The 26,098-nt window shown below is 43.5% G+C and overlaps 1 protein-coding gene across 2 annotated transcripts in view; it reads right to left on the bottom strand.

Annotated features, from left to right (window-relative positions):
- Positions 1-4,268: 4,268 nt before the first annotated feature.
- kremen1 (kringle containing transmembrane protein 1) overlaps positions 4,269-26,098 on the bottom strand; it is a 55,858-nt gene continuing 34,028 nt past the window's right edge. The window contains exons 4-9 of one of the 2 annotated variants that reach the window (XM_071518869.1): positions 13,334-13,458; positions 11,386-11,539; positions 10,138-10,470; positions 6,938-7,174; positions 5,692-5,776; positions 4,269-4,856 (exon numbers count right to left, since the gene is read on the bottom strand). In XM_071518869.1, coding sequence (XP_071374970.1) covers positions 4,697-4,856; positions 5,692-5,776; positions 6,938-7,174; positions 10,138-10,470; positions 11,386-11,539; positions 13,334-13,458 — 1,094 coding nt within the window. In that variant the 3' untranslated portion in view covers positions 4,269-4,696. The remainder of the gene's footprint in view (positions 4,857-5,691; positions 5,777-6,937; positions 7,175-10,137; positions 10,471-11,385; positions 11,540-13,333; positions 13,459-26,098) is intronic. The other variant, XM_071518870.1, reaches the window with a different exon arrangement.

Raw genomic sequence — 26,098 nt, 5'->3', positions numbered from 1 at the left:
CAGTCGGGACAGGCCAAGTCTTTTTCCATAGGGACCCGGTGGAGTAGTGATAAGGCTCTGAGTGTAGCTGGAGCTGTAAGGATTAATGTTACAGCCGCACAATTGCAGACACAACTGTACTGTTGAGAGAAAAGTATTTGGGGTCAGTGGGAGGGTGTGTAGAAGGCCACAAAGATTGGATATCTCACTGTGTGCTTCCATGAATGACAGCACTTGTTAGAAGATATACTGTAGGCCCTATGGTACAGTGCCTTGGTTAATTAAGCCATGGGATTGTTATCACCAGTATATTATATTTAACATTTTTCAGTAAGGTCTTAGGTTGTTTGTGGCTCAGTATAGGATAGAAAAGAAGACATTTATCCATTGATCATCATTATCAATGTTGTTCAGAGGAAAATTGGTGTTCAAACATCATATGGCCAGTAGAGGGAGTGAGAAGATTAGATTTAAAGACTGCTGTTTCTTGTCTCCTGGTGTGTGTGTGTGTGTGTGTGTGTATGCATCCGTGTGTGTGCGTGTGTGTGTGTTATGAGTTTAAACATTTTTACTTCCACATGACCTGACCTGAAGCTCTGTGGTTTTGCTGATGTCTGGATAACTGTACGTCGTGTTTGACTGCGTCAATAGGTTTATTGCGTAATTGTTTATACTTTCACTTCTGCATAAGCGCTGTGCTTTAAAATGTGATTCATTCAAATGCCTTAAAAATGTTCTCAAGTCACAGGGGGTCCGGGACCTTTGGAAGCCCTCCCTGCTGACCATGAACCAAGACTCTCTTCAGGACACTTAGTTTTCAAGTTTCTGTTTTTGGCCAATTGTCAACAGGCTTGTGTTTGCAAGTGCACGTCCATAGGAGACCGTTTGGTAGGACTTGCAACATTTCAGAGAATTATTCTGCTTCTCCATGGAATTGCACTGGCATTGCCAACAAATAACAAGAACATAGGCTGCTGCCAAGTTTGTCAAAAGCAAAAATCAGCCTTGTAGCTATTTCAGAGCGTGCCTCTTTGATGGAAGAAACACCTTTCATAAATTAACACATCGTCATTACAAACACCACAAATGTTTCAGATTATTACACATCCTTCCCTGTTTGTTTTTTTTCGTGGTGTTCCAGTTGTAAAGCTGGACTCATGCTGTTCCCCCTGAAATGTGCAGGTTGCATGCTTGACCTCATCCCAGAGGGGAGCCAATGGGTTACACATGGCGCTCCAAATCCTCCCTCCGCGTGTGTGTGTGTGTGTGTGCATCTCCACACAGTCTGGGAGTCATTTCACATCTCTGATAAGTATTTAGCTCCAGAGAAAAGGGGGGGAGCTCAGATGACCCACCAGGCAGACATCTGAGTCTTAATCTATTCAAGCCAAACAGAGAGATTTTAGAAGTTGATGCTGCACGTTTCGCTTTTCATACACAGAGCTATACATGAAGAGAGTCTCAAATGGAAAGAGTGAATGGGCTTGCTTTGGTGTTTGTGGCCCGTATGCTTCTCAGTCACCGGGTGTGTAAAGTGTTATGTATGCAGGAGGAGCAAATGCTGTTCACATTTGTTTACATTACAATATCAGTGGTCAGAAAGTGATATAAATGGTGTTTTAGTAAGACAGACCAAACCCAAAGAACCAGCACACAACACAAGCTTAAGAAACATGCATACAGTGTTTATTTTGCAACCAGGACACATTAAATAAAACTACAAAGATACTTCACTTATACAAAAGATAGATTATATCCCATTCACATACAAAATAACAATAATTTACTGTATAAATTAAAATTTTCACTATTCGCTATTTACAATTTCATGAAAACAATATTTTACCCCCTCCAGATCATTTCCCACAGGGCTTCTGGTGTTGTTTTCATGTCAACGAGCACTACAGGACATTCACATCAGCCACAGCTCGAGAAAAGACCGTTTCCGCCTCTGAAAAGGTAGCATGGAATTTTCCAATTGACTGGAGGACAGGACAGAAAATGGGAGTTTGCATAATTCACCAGGCTATCCAAACAAATATGCCCTTGTTAGATTTTAACTGTCAGATTTAGTTAGCTTGTGTTTGATTTGAACGCACATTAATTTCCCATTGCTCTCACATCCGCTCTCTCTCTCTCTCTCTCTCTGATCTATCTCTCTGTCTACGCATGGTCTGCTCTGAACATCACAGACCCAGGGGCATGTGCTCTTGCCTTGCAATAATTAACATGAGTTACAGTTGAGCAGACAGGCAAAATATAGCATGAGGTCACGTTTATACAAACTTCTGATTGGGGAAGAAAAGTTCTTCGTCATTTTATGGGCTTCCGATTATGTCAGATTCTCAAATGCCGTAAATCCTCTGCCTTGAATTTCACCGTGACATTATGCAGAAAGTGTAACCTTTTGTCTCAAGTGCTCAGGTTGTTGCACATCTCTCGAGTACTTTGGAGTTTGTTTTTTTTTTACCCCACTGAGACTGAAGGCTGAAGTGAATAAGTACTGTTTCACCTTGCAAGTGGAAGCAAATCTAAGTGCATTGATGTTTTGGATCTGTTTTTTTTTTTTTTTATCTTGACAGTGATTGGAGGATTGTTGGGGTAACAATCTGTAGAAACACCAGCATCCGCGGCAGGAAAGGCCAATTACTATGCCAATGGCGCACCAGTAGATTTTGACCTTTCACAACTAGTTTAAATGTCACAGCAATGCACAGAACTGTCCCAGCTCCAAACCTGCTGTCAGCTTGTGCATAGTACCATTGAGTGCTTTTGGTTATATTTCTGTCTGGGTATATTGTTTGCGCTCAACCTTTCGGGCTGAAATCAAAGTGACAAGTAAAAGGTTTAGGTCTGCTGTGTCTTGAGAATACAGGCAATATACTGCTGTCTAAGAAAAAAATAACTGCATTCAACCTTTAAGCTAAGTTGCAGTTGATGAATAATAACAAAAAGCACTTTGACAGATCTCTCAATTGCTTTGCTGAGACACAAAATGAAAGAACGGACATAAATGTCGTCATACCCACACTGAATTACATAATATACAACAATATTCTCCCCCCCCCGTAATCAAAAGACAACTTAATGCGAACAATATGTTCAGTAAATGTCCAAGACTACACATAAGAGCACACAGAAATGAGAAACAAAAAAAAAAGTTTCTTTTAAAGCCTTGTCTGTTTCTACATGAAGAGTTCTATTCCATAAGTATTTATTTTGGGAGAAAAAACAAACAAATCATTATCTGAAGTCCATCATTCAATATCTGTAAAATATAAAAGATCCAGTCTGTAAAAGTGTTACTTAGTTGAGTAAGGACTTCAGTTATCTACTATGCATAAAAAATGACTAGGATTTATTTTGATTTAATTTCGATGATTTTACAAGATGAGGTGTCACTTTTTTCAAGTGGTGGATATCTCATTTTGGAACGAAACTCTTCACATGCTGATGACGCCGTCGCTGTTTTACAGAAGTGCACACTCTTCTGAGGGAAACCGGTCCGCTTCATGAAAGAAGCGGATCTGAGGAATCTGAGACAAGGGACGAGGAGATCCTTAAGGCACTTGAACACCATCAAACCGGAAAGTCTCCCACCCACAGCCGAGCAAAAAAAAAACCAAAAAAAAAAAAACCCTCAGATCTTCCCAAGTCTCGCTAAATGGCAGTTATCTACAAACTGCACCACCCAACCCCCCCGGTGAACGATGCTATTTCTTCTCTCCACCCAAATCCACATTGAGTGGACGAGTGGGTGAGCGTACTCTCTTTCTCTCTGATCTTTCCAGTTACAGCTAGTGATTCATTCCCAAAGTGCTGTGATATCTACCTTTTTTTTTTTTTTAGGACTCTTTTTCATGCCCTGATCCTCTCTCCTCAGAGAGTTAGTTGTGGTGTAAAACGCATCATGAGAAACAGTTGGCGCTCTGCATTATGGAACCGAGAGTTAGTCCGCGTAGACGAAGAAATACACAACTCTTTGGATGGGAGGATTCTGGTTTTGGCTGCAAGTGTTGATCGTCGGTATGAGGCAGAAGAGTTATATAAAACTGTTAAATGTTACAGTGCGTGTGTTTGTATGTGTGTGTGTGTGTGAATGTGTATCAAAGACTCCATTCGTCTTCTTCATCCTCTCCTTGATACTGATGAAGATTTGGTCGCCACTGTGACTCCGAAGCACCTGGAAGAGGCACAGCTCCCTGTTTTACTGAAACGGTAAGAGACAGTGAAGTCGGCCATTTTTGCGCCCGGCTGGGACGCGTCCCCCCCCCACCCCACCCCCCGGTGAGCCTGTAGTCTGGAAGGGTTTTTGGAGGTACATGCTTTTGCCCATTGATTATTAGGGACGTCCATGGATGATGGAGATGGAACCTAAGAGAACCGGAGAAACCTTCCGCACGTTGAAAGTGTCCTCGTATCTTTCTCAGCACTGTAGATCTCTCTCCTCTCTACCCTTCCCTCTCCTGTCCCACACAGCAGACACTGACGGCCCCTCTTCTTTGGTGCTGAGCAGGATGGGAGGGCGCAGCCTTTCGGGCCCACGGGCCATTTAGTAGCAGTCACTCAGTCAGTCGTCGTTAGCCACTCAGTCATTGGCTTGTTAGCTTAGCGCCTCATAGAGTTTCATTGTCTGAGGGCCCTGGCGTCTGACGGCCCCGGTACGGAGTAGTGGTGGGTGGCGGTAGTGGTGGTTAGCGGCGGGGGCGCAGTAGCCCTAGTTGCCCACCAGGGGGCTGAGGTCGCCGTGGTGGTTCTTTAGCTTCTTCTTGAAGAGGGAGATGGTGGAGGGCTGGTACAGGATGATCCAGGGCTCCGAGGACGCCGTGCTCTGGCTGCAGCTGTCCGAACCGCTGACCGTCGGGATGTTGGGAGACCTGGGAGGCAGAGGAAGGGTGAGGAAAGAGAGAGAGAAGAGCAAGAGAGAGGGGAAATGGTTGAACAAAAGAGTGGGGGGGGGGGGGTGAAGTGAGTGATTGAGGAATGGAGGAAAAGAGAAAGATGGAGAGAGAGAGAGAGAGAGAAAGAGAGAAGGTAATTTAAAATTGTGGTAGCTAACAGGGTCTTATGGTGCCTCCTGAATGTCTGATCCTAATGCCGCGTTCACGTCTTATCGGATACCATAAATACGAGCTGCCGACTGTGGAAAAAACTCCTCCTGCTGGTAATTACAGGTAGGGCATGTGGGATTTTTTTGTGGGCTCTGATTCCTCCCACTTTGCATCACAAATTGTGAAAGTGTGTCAACACTGTGTCAAGTGTGTTCAGTAATATCTGCTACAGTTTGTTTTTAGTTGACTTTAAATTCATAAAATTATCATTATTATTATTTAGGGAAAACAACTAAGATACTAGCACTTAGAATGAGAGCCACCAGTGAGAAGAAAGTAAACTCCTGAGCTGTATCCACAATGCCCAAGACACTCTAAATCCAATATGGAGGGAAGAGGCTTAGAGCTTTGAATCTAAAAAGCCTTTATTATCCTGGATTAGAACCAACGCGTTTTGACTCTAAGGTCTTTTCCACATAGAGAAAAATTAGGATTCAGTAGCGTTAAACACATGAATGCTTCCAATTTGTACCAACGAGACGTCATCCTGTCCTTCTGCTTGTTCTGATACGACGTGAACGCGGCATAAAATGCTGGAGATGAGCGTTTGGACACTTGACCTTTGGTTGGTCATGCACACCTCCATCGACCTCATACTTACTTGACTGTAATATGCAGCAGCAGCTTCGCCACCATGGCTATGACGGTCAGAGTGAGGAGGGCAGCCAGAGCGTAGATGGTCCACACTACAGAGAGAGCAACACAACAGCAACACAGGTCAGGTATTGTATCACGGTAATGAAACAAATTGAAACAGACTGAAAGGATTAACAAGAAAAGAATGATTCAAGCACTGCTGGCACACCTGTTAGCAAATTATCTAGAAAGAGTGATGCATCATCAGTGCGCATCTGTTATTGTCTGGACTAGGAATACAACAGATAGCGCTTTGAGACAGACTCCTCAGAGCGAGGGAAGAATAATGTTTGCAAGGTGTAGAAAAGCATGAAATGCATCAATCCACCCTGCATAGATCTGACAAGAGGCCTGATTGTGATCAGCATGTAAGCAGGGAGACACTTATGAGTCAGTGATAGGAATGACAAGAGTGTCATACGGCACCAGCTCCATGTATTATTATCAGGGGGAATCGCCCTGGACCGGGGTTTCCAAAAGCATCTTGTGACCCAGTGGACAAAGATGATATTAGTCAGTGGTGGAAAGTAACTAAGTACATTTACTCAAGTACTGTACTTAAGTACAATTTTGAGGTACTTGTACTTTACTTGAGTATTTCCATTTTATGCTACTTTGTACTTATACTCCACTACATTTTAGAGGGAAATATTGTACTTTTTACTCCATTACATTTATTTCACAGCTATAGTTACTAGTTACTTTTCAGATCAATATTTTATATTTAAAACATTTGATCATCTTTATAAAATAACTATAAAATATCATGTTATAGATTAGACTACCCAAAAGTATAGCTAAATTGTTAAGATTAGCTTCATGTTGACAACTTTAAAATGCTGCTTACATGTACATGTATGTCAATAAATTAATATTAATATTCCAATAATTTATGAAAAATATAACTCTCTAAATGGGGACAGTTTACATAATGAGTTACTTTGATACTCTAAGTACATTTTGCTGCCAATACTTATGTACTTTTATTTAAGTAAGATTTTGAATGCAGGACTTTTACTTGTAATGGAGTATCTTTACATTGTTGTATTGCTCCTTTTACTTAAGTAAAAGATCTCAGTACTTCTTCCACCACTGATATTAGTACATCTAGAGAAACTGTGTCATGCTAAAACAAAGCTCTAGCCCCGAAACCTCCCAGAACGCCCCTGTAGAGGTAAAGAGAGGTAGGTGTATCATGGGTGGGAACATACTAGCGCTGTGGCCGGTGGTCTCGCTGCGTCCAGCCCACTGACCTGGCATGTTGTGCTCCGGTTTACCGGGGCTGGACGTGATCACGTAGAGGATCTGGGAGGACCGTCCGTTAGAGGTACTGTTGGACCTCTCGGTGACGCCGCCGGCCAGCTGAGGCCCCGCCGTGCTGGAGATCTCCTCTCCATCCTCCTCCTCCTCTTCTGCATCCGTGGTCCTGGAGTCTTGGCCTCTCAGTGCTGGAGAAACAAAAACAACCACTGGTTTGGACAGCTCCCCTGTTTTCCTTTCCACAATCAAAGTGTAGACATTCCATTAGATTAGAATAGATTAGATGAAACATTAAACAGGAAATAAGTAAGGTTTTTAATGCCCCACAGCACAAAATGACCATAATATATCTGGGGTGTTGATAGCGTGGTTGACCCAACGATTACTTCACCAGGTGCTGAAAACTCACTTTCCGGACCGTTTTGGAACACAAACAACCCACCAACCGGCATTTCAGGACACTCCCCCGCCTCCACCTACTAACCATGCATCACTCTCTTAATGCATTTTCAACTGCTCACCGATGGATAACAGTGCTATGAGTGAGCGACAAGCGTGGCAAAACATTTCAGCTATGAGGGCCAAAAAAAGGCACATTCTCAAGCCATAAAAAGGACATGACAAAGCAATATTATTACCCTGCATTCAAGTGGTGTCGGATTTACGGTCTGAACGAGTTTCCGACCAGGATGTACCACATTATCTTATGTCGCAAGATCAAGTCGGAGAAATCGGGATTGTAGATGCAGCACGAATTGGACAAGGTGTGACGTATCCCCAACTCGGAGAAAAATACGACCCAACAGGCTTATTCCAGTATTTTTCATTGTGATATTTTACCTCTTCACTAGACGTCTCTGTTAGATCTCTGCTCTAATTGGCCGGCTTACGCATTTCTATTGTGAAAATGTGACTTCATTGTTTGTGTCAGTTATGAGCCACCGTAGCTCAAGGGGACAGGAGGACTTTTGTAAGAGGAGACAAGTTCTATCAGTGTTGTTGCAATTTCTACTGGTCACTGACAGAGGTCATAGAGTACGTAATACCCCTTTAATGATCCCAGAGGGGAAATTGGGCCGCTGCCGCACCAAGGAGTAACAGGATACAACATTGAAAACCATTGAAAGTATACAAAGTAGAGTTGTGAGTGTATTTTTAATGCTAACTGCATTTGTTAAGAAACAGATCTACTTTGCAAAAACATTCAAGCAGGTTGTAAACATGTGGGTGTTGAGAGCTTTGGTCCACTGCAGACATGGTTCAAATACTGTTTGCAATAAATTCTGACTGTTTGTTTCAACCTGCTTGGAGTACCAGATGGGCCCAGTTTGCTACATAAAACAACAGTACCAGAGAGCGTAGACTATTTTAGTGTACGTTTCTATGACAACTCATCTGACACAATCTGAATTGTCCTGACGGGGGAAAACCCCACCCATCTTGTCCCCCAAGTAGTTATATCAAACGAATCAGAATTCTTTCCGAATACTTTTTGATCCAGGCCCGTTCCGCTCTTCCATGAATGGCGGCTGGATGTTTGAGCAGCGTGGGATTTTTTCATATAATAACTCGACCTGACTGTGATGTTCCCAGAACTTCCCACATGTTCCCCATTTGCAAACAACATGCCCCGCTTCAATTCCCGGCTCAGCTGAAAGGTTCTTCCATCGTCATCTGAGAGCATTTATCCTGAAATTACCATTCTACCACTCAACACATCACCAAGGAGAATGATATTAAATGGATTTGGTTCTGACACTCTTATGGGATGGGGGCTTCTCTCTTTCTCTCTCTCTCTCTCTCTCTCTCTCTCTCTCTCTGTCTCTCTCTCTGTCTCTGTACCTCATTCCACTAGTGTTCCGTATTCTTTGTCTTCATATTTCTCTCTCTCTGTCAAAACTGGAGAAAAAGCCTATTTCTTTAGCAGGTGACCTTTTCTCATAAAATGTCTGAGATTGTTGATTCCCGATCCCATTTCTTGGCAACATGATGCCACATGCGGCGCCAGGAATGAGTCGTGTGGAGAAAAGACTGTCTGCCCGTCCAAAGAGGTCACTGGATTCTGACCTTCCGATATTGTTTTTAGTGTAACTCCACCGGGCAAGAAAAATGACATCAAATTACAAATGGAGGTAGAGAGGGAGCAGCGGTGGGTAGATTGCCTTCTAGTGTAGCTGGTGTTGAGCTTGAATGTCAACAACACTGAATTATCTCAGGGCGTGCTTTACTTGTGCCTCGTGAAATCAGTCTATTAAATTACTTTCAGTGCATTAAGACAATTTAAGAAGGGACATAACATATTATGGGAAGACGACGAGGAGAGCTTTCCTTTGTTGTTTATTTTGCCATTATTTAGTCTTTATTTATCCATTTTAGTCTCTTGAGATAAAATAACACATTTTGAGGAGATCAAATTTCCTATGAGCTTATGGCAATATCTCTGGAGCACAGTGCAATCATGCTATCAGTAGGCAATCTACAATATCACAGTATTTTGTATGTACTGTAGGTGGCATACAAAATTTGAAGCTGTGCAATTCAGCAAGGAACAGATTTGCGAGAGGAAAAACAGTCCTGCATGGCTACCGCAGCTTGATGAGCGAGTGAGTTCCTAGAAAAACAAAACATTTAAATATGCAGTATCACCCGGGGCTGTGAGACATTGGCTAGCAAATGAAAAGAGAAAAGGGCCTGCCAGTGCTGTGATATCTGCCTCGCCGGAGGTAACAGCCATTAGTCTGCTAAATTTAACAGTGGTGTGGGAACCAGGTTGCTATGCAAAACTCCATCATGGAGCCAGGAAGATCACCACACCTGATCATGCAAATATGGCATTGGCTGCGTTTGGGGGCACTCTAGTTCAGACAATATGCTAGAACTCAAACCAAGAGGAAACACAAGAAGCAATGCTTGTAATCTCAGCTTGGCTTGTTTTTTATGGATGTAATGCATCTTTGTATGGTGGATGTAAATAAGCTGTTTATTTTGAACTAAATCCAAACATGAGAAACTTGAGAAAGTTCACAAAATCATATTGTAACATTTTTCCTTCAATGCATCACTGATGCTTTTGAGAAACCCTGTCTTTCTCATTCCATTCCGACCTGCTTACAGAACCAGAGAAGCACCAGAAAAGCCAGTGAAATCCTACCTTGGTAAAGCATGGCGAATCCCTGGGCCTGGTTGGTGCGGTCTGAGTAGAAGTAGAGTATGACGAAGTCGCCCGTGATGTTGACCAGCTCCCGTGGCGGGCTGCGCCCATCGAAGCGTGCCACCACTTGGTTGGTGTAGCCGTCCAGTAGCTCCACCATGTCCGTCTGGTCGGAGATGTCAAAGAAGGTGAAGTTGAAGAGGATGGCAGAGGATCCAGGCACCTGGATGGTCCAGTAGCAAACACGGCCAGAGCCGTACTTATCTGGGAAGTCAGGGGAGTAGATCACTCCTGATGGAGATGTGTAGTTCCCCCCGCAGGATCCCACTCGGGCTGAAGGAAAGAGCACAAGAAAGAGGAGTCAATGGTCAGAGGTACATACCATCACACCTACTGTGATTGTTACGATTGTTGGTACAGTTTGGTCTCTGAGCTGCTGAGCGGACCATTTCAGCACCCAAGCCCCACTAACTGAGATGCAGCAGATTCGCCCTATTTGCCCAGGTGTAAGCTATCATCACTGGTGGGAAATCCTCTTGGTGCACAGGAGGTGGCTATCTGAAACTTAAGAGCAAAACACAAAACTTTCTCCTAAACAGCAGCAAGCGAGTGCTTTGTCCAGAAAAAGCTGGACTCACCAAAGATTGGTTGAACCTGCTGTGAAAAGACTTTTTTTTCCACCACCTCCACTTTCAGCAGGCACTAAGAAGAAGTAATTTAGGTCCAAGGAGTGCCCAGTTTACTGACGTTACTTTGCATGATTTCTGGGTAATGAAGTCCTTCAAACTTTTACAAATTCAATCAGTTATCTCCTGCTGCCACTTGGGGCTGCAAAAGTACGAAGTTGCCTAGTGCTTTAAGACCAATAGCAAATTATTATGCAACATATTGTGAACTAGTTATAAGTGTTGATGCTGGGTGTGGAGGGGAGGGTGGCTGGGGACACCGAAATCTACTATTGAGCCTTCTGGAGGTGAATCAGAGCCTAATTCAACAATTGATAGGAGGTGTAAACACACTAACCCCAATAACAGACCCATTCTCACCCACCCTAGGTTTTTACAGAAGTGCTAACCCAAATAGCACAAGGGATCCAGTTACAGCAGATCCTGTGTATTGGTAAATGTACATCACCTTACATTACTTTTTCTCTCTTTTTCATCCCCCCCCCCCCAAATTAATTATAAATCACACTGAAACTGACTATTGCATGAGAAGTTTTCACTGCAATCGCTAGCTTATACTCACTGTCGAAGATGATGACCCATCCGTCTCCACCGCAGGGTTGGGTGTGGTCGCCGAAGCATACGTGGTTACACTCCATGCTGGGCGCCTCACCATGGTCACGCAGGTCCAGTTCGTTGCCACAGAAACAGGCATAACCCGACTCCATACCAGCAAGCTGCAGGACACAAAAGGCGTTATGCAAATCATTGCATCAGTGATTCAAAACAAACTTTGGGTAGTGCTTCCCATAATGCCATTCCTCATAAATCCATTTGTCATGGGTGCCGGCAAGGAAAATACCGGGGGGAGCCATTCAGAAAACATTCAGAAGTTTCTTAAGAGAAGAAACATTTAGAAGCACTAGTTTTGAAAAATACACTCAAAATGGGTATTTATTCCATAAAATTTGACATAAATGCATAACATAACTTTGTACATACTTACATAACAAGTTTAAATACATTTATTACTATGGTTCTTATCTCTTATATCAGCTTTACATGAAATATTACTGTGTCAATACTTAGCAAATAGTTCACTCCATATGCAATGGCTTTTCTTTCCAAAATTAAAGTGACTTGGGTCTAAAGTGCCCTAATTGCTCTGTCTCTCATGATTATAAGATGCTGTAATCTGAGTCTGGATAACGACAACCTCTCAAAGTCACAGCTGATTAGAGGCCTACTTGTGCCTTTCAAACACACACAAAGCTGCATGCAGAGTGTAGAGAATGAACCTCACTCAGAAATAGTGCCTATCTATCCTTAAAATCAAAACTGTTAGTAAACTGTTCCTGAAAGTGTTGGAGCATGAATGTGAAACGTCAAAACCATCACACATCTTGACCTCGCCCCCACTGGCCGGTCGGAGTCAAAAGCGCTATTGTCCCTCATTCAAAAGGACGCCATTGTGCAATTTTCTGCCGCTAAATGAATTCACACAACTGAAGGTACTGCATCATTTCCCACTCTGCGCCTTTCCTCATGGAATAGGAATTTATGGAGGCTCTACTCTCTGCTCTGCTCCTGCCAGCCTGTATGAAGCTCCTTCCCCACTGCATTATTCTATCTGATGAAGGAATCTTTGAGAACACCATCGTGAACACTTCTGGTGGAGAAAACAAGCGATGAATCACCGTCTCACTCATCAAGCATGCTCTTTGTCAAAAAGTCACGCGGGACCTGTACTTCTGAGCAGTGACGCTTCAAATGTGCATTAGGGACGGTGGCGATCCAAGGGGAGGCAGGCCGATGCCAATCTGCCGACACGTCCTGTAACATCTGCCGCGCTGAGAGGGGAGGGGGAGGCTGTCAGTGTTTGTCTCCGCAGACAGAGCTCGACTGGATCTGCCGAGACAGAAAACGAACACCTGGCACTGTTTATAGCCGGGACAATGGCGTGCCAGACTCAGAGATGAGGGAAGAGCATTGAAGAGGAGGTGCCCACTGGGCTAATAACTGTTCATTTCCAGCTGTCAGCCTTGATTGTCGTCATGATTTGTCAACTGCCGGTTTGAAAGAGGAAGTTTGATGGCTGAGTTGGGGGGGGGTGGGGGTGCAACTGCGCCGGGCATCATTGTGATCGTCGTCAGGAAATTGTCCATAAAGGCAGATGATTTAAAGAACAGCTTGCCTATTACAACGGTCGGCTCTTGTCCATTTTAGACATTCTTTACATAACACAGGCAATTTGTTGGCCGCTTTTCATCCAAAGTGCCTTACAATACCATGAGTGGACACATTTCTGGCTGCGGGAGTAAAACCTATGACCTTGGCAGTATGAGTGCCATGTGTTATACAAGACACAGTCTACAGTTGAGGATTTTTCCCTCTTTTATTGCCCCCTCTCCCCCTAAGGGAACAGCCAGCTAGAATCTGGGATAAAATCTAAGTGCTTTTGCTTTCTCTTTCTCTTTCTTTACACTAGACACTCAAACTTCAAAATGAAAATTAAAAAAAACACATCTTACCTTGTATCTCTGCTTCCTGCAAAAGCTGATGCAGTTCTGGATGGTGAGTTTGTTGGAGGTCTCGCTGGTCCCCGACAGGGTGGGGGGGTCACCGCTGTCTTTGAAGCAGCCCAGGTTCCCAGGCACTGTGGGGAGACACAAGGAGGAGATAAAAAATATTAGATATGCAGAATAATGTTAATAGCACAGCATGCTATTAGCCTTTCCTGTAGAACTGACGTGTAGCTGTGAGGGTGGGGGGTAATTTTAGTTGGTCCATTGCAGGATCAATCCCTAAAGGTGCTGCAGTTTATATCAAGATATATATATGGACAACTAGGCTGTAATTGCAATTGCAATTTTTTTTCGGGGTAGGGCTGGGCAATAAGATGATGTGACCAGATGATGTATTTTCATTGTATTTACACACTGAGTGGCAATTCTGCCTAAATCATCCAACTATACAGCAGTCATGAAGAGGTTATCACCTTCAAAGATGAGGGGAAGAGAAAGAGAAGGAAGAGAAGAATGACTTTATTTTCCTTCAACCACCTGTGGATGTGTAAGGGTCGAAAATGTGTCTCATAGCTGGACCAGAGTTGGTCCTGTGGGAGTCTTGGTTTGTATTTTCTGAAACACGTCATCCGCTGCATGCCTTGGACCCGTGTGCAGGCTCACAGCTCCCTTGAAGGTTTTTGTGTTTTATATGTTGTGAGTAACGCTTCACTCTGTGGACCTTGCTCCAGAAACGTGACGTCTACGGTGACACACTCCAGAACTATTCTGGCCTCCGTTTGAATGTTTTGGTGTTAATTGCCAACAGGCAGACAAAAGTTGGCCTCAGAGGGGAGAGGAGGAGGAGGAGGAGGAGGAGGAGGAGGAGGAGGAGAGAAAGAGGCGAGGGGTAATGGAGGATGAGGAGGAGATGGGATGGGAAGGATGGAGGGAAGAGCGGTGGGGGATGTTTGAGTCATAGCGTGAGAGAGCTGGAATCTAGAAAATGTATATTGTCGGATGTGAGAACTACATTCCAGCACATTAGGGACAGGGCCTTTTCTATGTATTATACACGTCTTTTCAGTGTCTGTGTGTGTGTGTGTGTGTGTGTGTTTGAGTGCGTGAGTGAGAGAATGAGAGTCCTCTATACTCTGCCAATAAATGGAATAAAATGTTAAATAGTGACATCTCAGCAAGTATTTGATGGATGGCAGCTTGGAACAACACCTTGGAACTCAGGTTCAACGTCAACCCAAACATGCACAAAATTTTCACAATATGATATTATGGCACAGTAAAAATTCATATTTAAACCGTCTTGGGGACAGTTTGAACTGCTATCAAAAAGATATTTATGTCCCGATTTCACAAAACGATGCAGTTAGCAGCTACGAGCGACTACAGACGTCGTCTCAACTTCCATTTTATATTTATACGGGTCTCAGCGTTGGTGCAGGCCGTCGTATCAACATCTATTCATTGTTAAAATGTTTGCTGGGAAAGAACTGGGGATATACGACACAAATAGGCCGACAATCACAGATGGATCAAAGGCCAGACAGATGGGTGGGAGATGGATGTTGACACCCTCCCAGATCACAGCCAAGTCAGACAAGTCAGCCCGCCTCCCCAAATCCACTGTGTATTCATCAAACACTGCACAAGCGTTCAAAATCCAGCACAGTGATTAAACGCTGCAAACCCTTAAAATTCAACCTAATAGCTTAGGAAGCAACAACAAAGCCTCCAGCTCTCTATACATCCCACTTGTGATTTGTTTTTCATCACGATTCAAACAAGCTTACTCTTGTAATTTCTAATAGTTTCTAATAGTAATTTCCACCATGAGTATGACCCCCCCCCCCCCCCCCCAAAAAAAGACGCTTTGTTCTAATTGTCAATGTTGATGTCCAGCTTCCATTTAGTGTCTCCAAATTCAGTTAAAAGTTTTTAGTACTAAATTCACTGAGGTCTGCCATCTTTCAGGCTGAGCTTGGAGTGTGATTTATCTTTGCAAGAGTGAAAAGTGTGGATGGAGGGTGGGTCAGAGGCTTTGTGGGATTGCACATGTATTTCCTGCATTAAATTAAATTTCCTGCAGTTTTACATACTCAAAATGATTAAAAATCTCTTTGAATTTAAATGAAATCAGTGTAAATTAAGGTAAAATCTGATATTTTGCATATTTAAACAGACTTAAAAGCAGTATACAAAAAATTTTAACAGTTCAATACATAACTGAACATAACAGAAGGCCCGCAGCAAGCCCACCACACGTAGGTTAAGGTGTTTGTATTTTTCATTATTTCCTGAGGCTACACAGTACCAAAATGAATTCATATGCAAATAGAGCAGAGATCAGCGATGCAATTTTCCCTCATACCAAAAGGATAGCTTAGAGGTTTATTTGATCATCAATTAAATATCACACCATAGCGTGCCCTACCTTAATTTGTTCATGACAATGAGTCTTGCTGTGTTGATTTGCTGAAGTCTGACAACAGGCTCAGAAACTGTTGGTGTGGTTTAGTCCCCTGCCTCTGAACATCAACACTGTCCTAGAACTGAATCCCGCCTGAGCTTTCTGTCATGTGTCTTCTCTACTTTCCCACTGTTTGAATAAAGAATTAGAATACCAAGATGGGTCGACTGCCCCTCATCTTCATCCTCATTCAAAGAAAGAAAAAAAAGAAAAGAAATGTCTGACAAATGTGCATGTTGAAAGAGAACAACTGGCATCCAGCTGGAGGCAACAAGAAACAGACAAACACTAGATCCATTTCTAAGGGGCTGCCATGATTTGATTAAGAACATAGTCAGACAACAGGTACAGGGATTAGACTTAACTAAAATAAAACAATATTAGGATTGTGAACTAAAAGGTGCAGAGTGTGTGATCCAGGCCCTTTGCATGTCCCACACATTCAGTGCAAGAGAGCTGTCAGAGATTACTGCTGCACTATAGAGGGGCATCACTCAAGCCTGCTGAGTTCTTCAAATGAACGAAGATGTCAAGTCAGCACATGTACGAACACACTCCCTAGTGGAAGATCTGTAGTCTTCTTCCATGTTTTGCTTTTGGGGTGAGAAAGGACTGCATGACCAAGACCACACACATGCACTGTCGTTGGGCCGCCTATTGTTGCCAATGTAAACTTTTTGGCTGGCACCAAAGCTGCTCTACATATACAGCAGATGCTGCAGATGCTTTCTGTTTGTGTAAGGATGAGATGCAAGTAAGGGCAAAGCCTTCTGGGAAAACTGGAACATGTCTTAGACGCAAAGCCCTCGCAAATGTCCACAAGAGATTGTGAAGTTGAAAGGCAGAGGGGAAAGAGAGGGAGATGGAGAGAGAGGGAGAGAGAGAGAGAGAGAGAGAGAGACACTCCCTGTGTTTCACCCACGTCTGCTGACCGTAAAGTGACCGGCAAGCTTTTTGGCTGCAGCCATGATTTGCTGCTGTGAGGAACAGCGTTTGACAGATGAGTATGCTAAGAGTCAACACTTTAAGACAACGTGTTCAGACTCCCTCAGTCCAGTTATAAATCATGTGAAATCTCCCTTTTTACAGCCACATCCAGCCCAGAGCTTTATGAGTGGATTAATACGGCGCTTTGCATCATTTAGCGTGACGCCATGGCGCACACTGGCAGAATTAAGGGCTGGATTATGTGATGAGTAAAAGGCAAACACGACAGTAATGAGAATATTTGGAGCATTGAATAGGTACTTCATATTTTCAGAGCGAGACAGGACGCTGCTGGAACAGCACTTTTTTTCCATTCCTTAAATATACACTGGATTAAACCCAATGAAGTGTGCAGGATGGGAGAGGAGTAGAGAGGGAGAGATAAACACCTGGTTGGGAACCGGCAACCTCCCTCCGAGCAAGGCAGGCAGGTAACACTTCAATGGAGCTTTTGAAAAAGCCGAGGGGAGAATGCTACTGCGGGGCTCAACAGCCAGATTAAAGGCAGCACACCTCTTTTTTCACTTGGCTTTGACAAGAAGATTGCAGACTACAGTCAATTTATCTGTCTTTGTCCTCTTCTCGTCCCAGGGGCTGTAAAGCGCTGGGTGAGGAGCGGCAGGTGGTGGGATCGTATCACACCAAGCGCAATCGAGGTTTGTATGGAACTGGAGACGAAGCAGGCGGCGGTCTCCGCACTGCACCTTCGAATGCTGCGAACACAGCATTTATCAAAAAAAAAAAAAGCCTCTCTGGATGAAAACTCCTGAGCAAAGCATTGTTCCTTAACATCTGCTTCGCAGGCGCAACAAGTGCAAATATCTTCATGTATAATAAAAGAAACACACAAACACATTCGACACACTTCAAAGCTGTCAGTGGAATTTAGGGTTTAACGAGCCAGAGGGGAGAGAGAGGGAGGAAACACAAGGTGTATAAACGCTCCAGTCAGCCCAGACCGGACCTGTGAAAACCCTGGGAGATCACAGCAGGGGGCGACTCCCACAAAGTGGAAGAAGTGAACAAAACAGACACAGAGAGCTAAACAAGGCTCGACGGCAGCCAAAATCATCACAACCTGGCAACCTGCTGCCCTAACTCGGAAAAGAGCAGTTAGGCAGCAGTTAGTTAGCCTACCCACAATGCAACGCAGACAAAAGGCAGCAGGCAAAACAACAAAGTTCACGGCTGTCTGTCTACCAGGGAATAGGAGACATCTCTGTCGACATAGCAGACACAATAACAGCGCCGACCCAAAACACATCAGAGAGAGAGAGAGAGAGAGAGAGAGAGAGAGAGAGAGACAGAGGAAAGCACAGCACACAGGGATATAACAAACAAAACAACATCAAACACGTATGGCAGGCTTTGGCAAGTGCACTTGGCAGGAGGCGTGCAGGCAAGCAGGTTGATGTGCCGGGGGGTTCATCTCGCTGTGTTATTAAGGAAACGTAATTACAGTCATAAATTTCTATGGCATCTGGAGGATAGAGCTAAAGAAAAAGACAGAGAGAGAGAGAGAGAGAGAGAGTGAGAGGGAAAGACTACTTTTTTTTTTTTTTTTACAGGACTGTGGGTGTCTCTCTTTTCAAAATAGATTTACTCTAAACAGCCAGCCTCTGCTTGCTTGTATTCCACCCAGCGCAGCGTGCCAGATATTTTCACTTAAAAGATGAGGTAAGAGAGAGAGAGAGGGCGAGAGAGAGAGAGAGAGTGTATTTGCTGCCTTGAGGAACACTGAACCTTTAAGTGTCTTCTTTATGATCATTGTAGAAACAGGAAAAGAGCTAAGTAGACAAGCCATTCTCACAGTTAGAGTCTGTCCTCTGCACAATCTGAAATAGAAACCGAGCCCAGCAAACATTTTGATGTGGAAGAGACGGTCTGTGCCAGCGTTGAAAACCCGTGTAAATATAACACTGAGGTAAAAAGTCAAATGACGTCTGTAGTCCATAGCTGCTACCTTCATTGTTTTGCAAAAACTGGGACCTAAATATATTTCTGGTATCAGTTCAAAACAGTTCCCACACACACAGAAAAATAAAGGTGCAAACTGGAACCGAAAATGGTTCTTCGGAGTGATGCCATAGAAGAACCATTTCTGGTTCCAATAAGAACCTTTCAACCTTTGAACCTTCTTAATTCTTAGTTATTGGATGGTGGGTGAAGGCATAAATAAATAAACAAACTCCTCCATGGTATATATTGTCAATTGCAAATGATACATACGGCAGATACGGCTGATAAATACAACGTCGGCAGATAAACAAAAACACAATGCAGGTGCAAGCAAAGGAGTGCAGAAATGGTTCTTTAAAGCACTTTGGTCTGAAAGGCAGCTTACCTTTTGTGGAACCAGAAATGGTTTTAATATGAATTTTTACTGTGCTATAATATAATATGAACATTTTGCCCTTGTTTGGGTTAAAGTTGAACCAACATGTTATTTAAACCTGAGGGGTTGGACATGGGCACATGGGTTGGACATGGGCACGATGCCGTCTGTCACCAAATGCCGATAAAACCAGTAAGGCTCACCCGCCACACTGGCTGCTTACTTTTTCAGAAAATAACATTTGCTTTACGTTGTCAAACTTCCCTGCTGGCCACCATATACTCTTTCCGACCATGAGCCAATCAAGTCAAAGCAAAACAATGGCTCTTTTTGAAACGGGGGCTCCTGATTGGCTGTCTGTTACTCTGCTCTACACAAAGCGGTAGCATCCAAACTTCTGCAAACTTTTCCTCTTTCGGACACTGCCGAAAGCCAAATACATGTTGCTCGTGACAACAAAACATCGTTCTTCTCAGAGTGCCGGACTCAGGTCTGCTGTGTGAACGGCCTCTCACTCTCTCTCTGACTGAAGAATTCTGGACGTGGGAACAGTAAAGGTCAGTTTAAAAGGGGCTGACTGATAATGACCACAGCGCCCACACAGATCATAAGCGATATCTGTGTATCTCTGGCGTCATTGTGTGGGTGATCGGCGAGCGGCGTGGGGGTTTCCTTACAGGATAAATCTGCTCTTGGTGGAAGTTGAGCCCATTTTCTAAAATGCCCACTCTCCCTTATGAAAGCTAGAAGGATTTCATAGATGTCGTACATTCTACCTATATTTTCTAAATTTGGAAACGGGTCATCTAGTGCAGTGGTTCTCAACGTGGGGTCCGGGGACCACCAGGGGTCCTTGAGGAGGTTCCAGGTGGTCCCCAGCAAATTGATGAATTGTTAAACTTCACCATTATTTAATTTATAAGAAGTTAACACAATTAGAGGATGCAGAAGAATGACTGTTTTAATCATAGTTTCTCTGTTATCTCTCTACCTAGAATACAGATAGTCATGGGATTCTGGACAAAATCATATCTAGAAATAAAAATATTCTCAGATTTGGGTCCGAGAGATAAAATCTCATCAAATGGGGGTCCGTGGCTCTAATGTGGTCCTCAGGGTCCTTGATATGAAAAAGGTTGAGAATCACTGATCTAGTGGATAAGAATCAACCTTTTTATTATGATTAAGTCCCACTGAGCTGTGTGTGTACATGTCATCTACATGAATAAAATTTGCTTACTTGGCACCTTATTCTAATCCATTTCATAGGAGCTACAGTCAGACAGAAAAGCTAAGAGCCTTGAAATGAGGTGGGATGTGACCATGGAGGACGTTAGCGATTGGTGAGAAGGCGAGACTTCCGGTGTAAACATAAAAGTGTAAGCGAAGAGCATGGTGAGACTTCTGAGTGAAGACGGCCGAGCTAGAATAGCCGTTTCCTCTGCTGCTGAGGAGAACATGTTCACTTTCCTCATCTTCATACCGAGAATGCAACCTTTTGCAGATGATACAGTTATGCTGCTACTGTGTTTTGCCTGCTTCCTTGTTCCAGTGTTTACATTTTCACACGTCATAGACACGCCCCCTCTTGTCCAGTTCATCCAATGAGGGCTTTCTACATTTGTGCATTAAATCAAAGTCAGAGTTCAAATGTAGTTGGATAGGAACTACTTTTTATTCATTTCAAGCTTTCTTAGGCCTGGCCAAAACCTTGTAGACGCACACATTTCTTCCATGGGTTATGCTGCAAAATTTAGTTTTCCATCTCAGATTTGTGGTTTTGATATCGTTTGGAGTTGAATGAAAACTAATGGCGTCTAGAGATAGGGAAATGAGTCACATGATAACTGTTTCTCTGATAATAACATGTAAAAATTCACAGGTTGTTTTAGAAGGGAGAGAGGAGACGCTGGAAAATGGGCTTAACGTTCACTGTGGCCAGAATTGTCTTTTAATCAGCGCCACTGCTTCATTAACATCCACTTACCTTGTAACCAGAGACAAAAAAAAAAAAATCATTAGCGCTTCCCTGTTAGTGAAGAGATGCTAAAGCACTGAGGGTCTTTAAAAGTTGCATTCTACGACTCATAAAACGTTTGATGCAGGTAATTTAAAACACAGGCATTTTGCGGCCTTGGAAACGCTCCCACCAGCCCATTAAGGGTGCCACCATGTTGTCAATCTGATACACAAACACACACACACACAAACATACAACTCCTGGAATATACACTGCCTACCAAGGAATGCTAAGTGCAACAAATCATGGAAATAATACTTAGCACTGTCAGTGTTTATGTGATTTTTTTTTCTCCATCTCCCTTTTTTCCCTCTCTCTCTCCCTTTCATTGTATCTCTATCCCCGTTTATTACTCCTTTTGTAGTACAGCATATTCAATACATAAACAAATACAGCTGCTGCATTTCATCAAGCCCATGATTAGTCTTGTCGACTACACCACAGCTTGCGAGAACACAGCGAATCAGAAAAAATACGCCATAAACTCCCCCAGGACGCACATTTCTGGAAACTCCGTATTGTTCGTAGGGAGGTGGGTGTTGCCATTATGTGTCTCTGTTTGGTTTATGCTTTGCTTTTCTATGGAGATCATAAATTCTCCAGCCTGTAAACGAGGCACTGAAATGAGGCATTTTCATGTGCGAAGCAGGGAACAGTTCACAATAAGAGACTTATTATAGGACAGAAGAAAGAGAGAACTATTTGTATCTAACTGCTTTGCCTGACTGCACCACTGGGATGTTCAAAACACGCTGCGGGGCTGAGTGAGTTTCCCCTAAGTGAAAACATGGTGTGTGTGTGTGTGTGTGTGTGTGAGGGAGAGAGAGAGAGAGAGAGAGAGAGAGAGAGAGAGAGAGAGAGAGAGAGAGAGAGAGAGACTGCATGTTGTGTCCGTATGGCCCCAGCATGTTTACTGTATCCGTATGCACAATTGTATCCCATATGCCTCTTTGTGTGTGTGTGTGTGTGTGTGTGTGTGTGTGTGTGTGAGTGTGTTTGCATGTGTGTATGTGGTTGGGGCTATGTTACAACAAGATTAAGATGGAGGAGATCAATGCCTCGGCCCGGGGCCCTGGGAGAGTGACTAACCATCTAATTAGAGGGAAGAGGGAAGAGCAGGGGCCTTAAATGAATAATTAGTGCCTTCTCTGAGACCGGGGCGAACAATGGGGGGGGGGGGAGATGAAAAATGGCCGCCGCACCACATCACTCTGCTTCACTTGACAAAGCGACTGGCCCGTGTCCTGAGGAGTCCCGGGGGACTGGAAACCCGGGCGACTGGGAGATGAAAAGATGAGAAGACACTTTCGGACCCCCTCAGGCGCTAGATAAGCACTGCGCTTCCATCTATCATCATCCGCTTTCAAAGAGATCGACTTCTCATTTGTCTCGTGTGACATGTCGGCCCGACGATGTGGTTGTCAATAATGGCGGCGCAGTCCGCAGGAATGTGCGAGGAAGTTTACAACATAGGTTCACTGTATCAGGCTACATTTCCCTCACATGTGACACAGATACGATGTTTTCTAATCAGTGTGAACAGCAAAAAGCATTTTTTCATTTACGATATGGATATGTGATACAAACTCAGATCCCGAGCCATGGAACATACATGTGACTTGTATTTGAACCTGAGACAATTGTCATAATTTTGGCACCACAGCAGCTTGGCTGAGCAGTGTTACCATGGAGGACAACGAAACACAACAATGGAAAGAAAGAGAAATAGCTGACTTGATTGGTAATTGGGAGACGCCTCAATTCAGTCAAAAGTCAAAGCACATATCGTAACCGAAATGTGGTCAAAACAAGGAGGAGTGTAGGTACAAAAATGGAGGTGACGTCTTTTATTATCTTTTCAACTTTGCTGTCAGTTCATATTGGTATTGGATATGTGTTGCATTCTAGAATAGATATTGAACTGTCATCCAAAAAAATCAGATATGAGCAGCAATTTGGAGTTGAGCGTGGAAGCCTGCGGTGTGAACGTAGCATAAGAAATGATGTATATCAGATGTTAGTGGAAACAGATAAGGACTTGCCTTCGAACAAAGTTACAGGATGGGAACCTCTGGTATTCACTGTGCAATATCACACAGGTGATTCTCTACTCACAGGTTAGGATCATCTTAGCAAGGAAACCCTCAAAGTCTCTAAATTCCTTTAATTGAATCATTGACAGGAGACGACAGAAAATATGTATATATGACCTTGTGCACTTGCAGGGCTGTACAACAAATTCTGTAAAACTGTATATCACAATTTTAGTTTCCACAATTAAGAATATCAGAATATTGGCCATGCTGATACATTCCACAAATGATCAATACTAATAATCATGATTAATAACTGTCATCACAATATCTAGCAAAGTAATCAGGATTATCATTTTAGCAACAGTCATGCAAGGACGTTGTCAATAAAAGTGAATGTATGTGCATTACTGAGCGTGTACAAGTGTGTCTATGTGTGTGTGTGTGTGTGTGTGTGTGTGTGTGTGTGTGTGTATGTGACTGTATCTTCATGTGTTGGTGTGTGTGTGTGTGTGTGTGTGTGTGAGTGCTTGTACAGAGGACATGTGTGCAGGTGTGTGTGTGTTATGTGTATGTTAATCAATGACAATGACAATGACAATGACAAGTATGTATGCATGTACTGAGCGAGTCCTCCAATGGCACACACATACACACACACACACACACACACACACACACTGGCACTCAGACAACACCAGTTGAGCAGGTTCCAATGATAAAATAACATGATCTAGACACATTATTCCACATGCCACTGGCATGCAGTTACTTTAGTCTGCATCTGACTGTGAATCATCATTCCTGATCGCTAAATTGGTCGTCTCGCTATTCATCTCCTCCCGTTTCCCAGGACAAGCATTAAATAATGAGCATCTACTTGTTCTCATTAGTAAACATTGTACACAACCGGCTCGCCTTGTAATCGATACCTTTAATTCCCTAATGGCACTGGCCTATTTAACCCGGGCAATGTGGAGAAAGGGAAGGAGCCAGGGAGCGAGACTGAGAGATTAAAATCTACCTGGAGTCTTCTGGCTTGTTTGTGTGAGACTCCCCGCTCTCTACTTTCTTGTCTGAGAGAGTTTCCAAACAGCTCTGCATGCAGGTATTTCCCCCGGGGGCAGGTGTGGGCGGAGCTAAGAGGGGGGGGGGTCAGAGGTCAGAGCAAGATAATGAGCGTGCTCAAAGGTCCTCCACCCTCCTCCCCCAGGTAAGAGGAGGTCTAATGCAGGTAAAAGGGGACACTTCAAACTGACAGATGTCAGGGTCACACACAGGGTATGAAATTACCCACCAAGCGCCAAATGACGCTAAAATTTGTTTTTGGTGGATAAATCAATAGGGTCACTGGCCGGTAACTTTTTGAGACAACAATATTTGAATGGCTCAGTTAAATATAGTCTTTGTTCTTTGATATGTTTTCAAACTTTGTCCCAGCTGGCCGCCATGCACTCTCTGACCGTGAGCCAATCAAATCAATGGCTCTGTATCAAACAGGCTCCTGATTGGCTGCTCTACACAAAGCAGTACCGTGTCAAGCTCCGCAAACTTAACTTGCCTAATATTAGTAGAAACGTAATTTTTTTTTTCCATGTGGAGACACATCGCAGGTGTGAGGCCACTAAAAAGAAAAAGGACCAAGACAAAAAACGTCCATGGTATAAGTGAGTGAGGAAGTTTTAAATTAAAACTCTAAATTTACTCAGAAAGGACCTAATTGTCCATGAAAAGTGTTTCCTAATTAATTTGGCCGGTATAAATGATTCTTGTCAGGTAACGCTTTTAGTTTACCAACCACACACACACCTTCACCACTCAGTGATGCCTGAACCTGCCTCAGTATGCTGGCTGGGGGGGGTGTAGTGGAGGCTGGTTGGTACAAGACCACCTAGGGGAAATATTCTGCCTCTAAAAACAATGACAGGGAGTGGGATAAAGACCACAATAACAGAACTTGAAAGTATCCCAGGTTGAGAAAACCACAACAGCCACCATGCAGGACTGCAGTACTTGGATGTCTTGGACTTGTCTCGGACTCGGCCTCTACTGGATTTTGACTTGACTTTTTCCTGCCTAACGTTACATTTTCAAAGACACGTTTTTCTCCACTTGGTCCACATTTGTTTATTTTCTCCCCAGCATTGTAGACAATTTAAGGGATTACACTTGTATGTATAGTATGTGATGATCCTCAAAATTTCTATCCATTGATTAGTCCAAAATCGATGCATTGATTAGTTGGATGTTGAACGGTTTAGTACAGGGATCCTGCAGAAAGATCTACATCTCTGTTGATCCTTAAGAAACTCCTCATTATTTTCACATTTAGAAAGACAGCTTCACTGTGTATTCATGTTTTGGTCTTGAATAGGACTCGATTTGCTCTGGTATCAGTCTTGACTTGGTCTTGGTCTTAAATGACTTGAACTCGACTGGAACAGGTCTTAGAGCTGACTTGGACTCGACTAAGGTGGCCTTCACTACAGTCCTGCCATCATGTATGCCTGTATCAGGTATTGACCCTGTCATCAGCTAGTGGCCTATTTTCTCCCAGCTCTACTGAAGGTGAGGCATGCCATGAGTACATTTCCACTCTGTTGGGAACCGGTGATCTTTTAGCATTTCATCTCCAAAATTTAGCAGTAAATTTGACAGCGTCTGTTTGAGCGGTGAAGATGGATGTGCACGGTGATTCAGGCTAAGTAAGTTCAAAGAGGCCTGGTGTGAACTGCCCCCCTCTAGGTGGCTGAGCACCCTATTAAACCCTGACCCACGGACAGTTCAGTTTCAGCCCAAAACGGTGGAGTCTCTCGGGCAAACAAAGGCTCCGGAGCCACAGATATCTGGTCAGTTTCACTCAAGACTGGCTGCAGGCAGATCTCAGGTGTCCTGTAACTTCAAAGTGCAATGTAGCGACTTCATAAATCAG

The sequence above is a fragment of the Centroberyx affinis genome, unplaced genomic scaffold, assembly GCF_046629955.1.
Source record: "Centroberyx affinis isolate AG114_WGS23_722 - 3 ecotype Tasmania unplaced genomic scaffold, CSIRO-AGI_Caff_v1 ptg000638l_1, whole genome shotgun sequence".
NCBI lineage: Eukaryota > Metazoa > Chordata > Actinopteri > Beryciformes > Berycidae > Centroberyx > Centroberyx affinis.
Note: the sequence above shows the minus strand (reverse complement) of the source record. Positions and strands in the feature narration are given on the sequence as shown.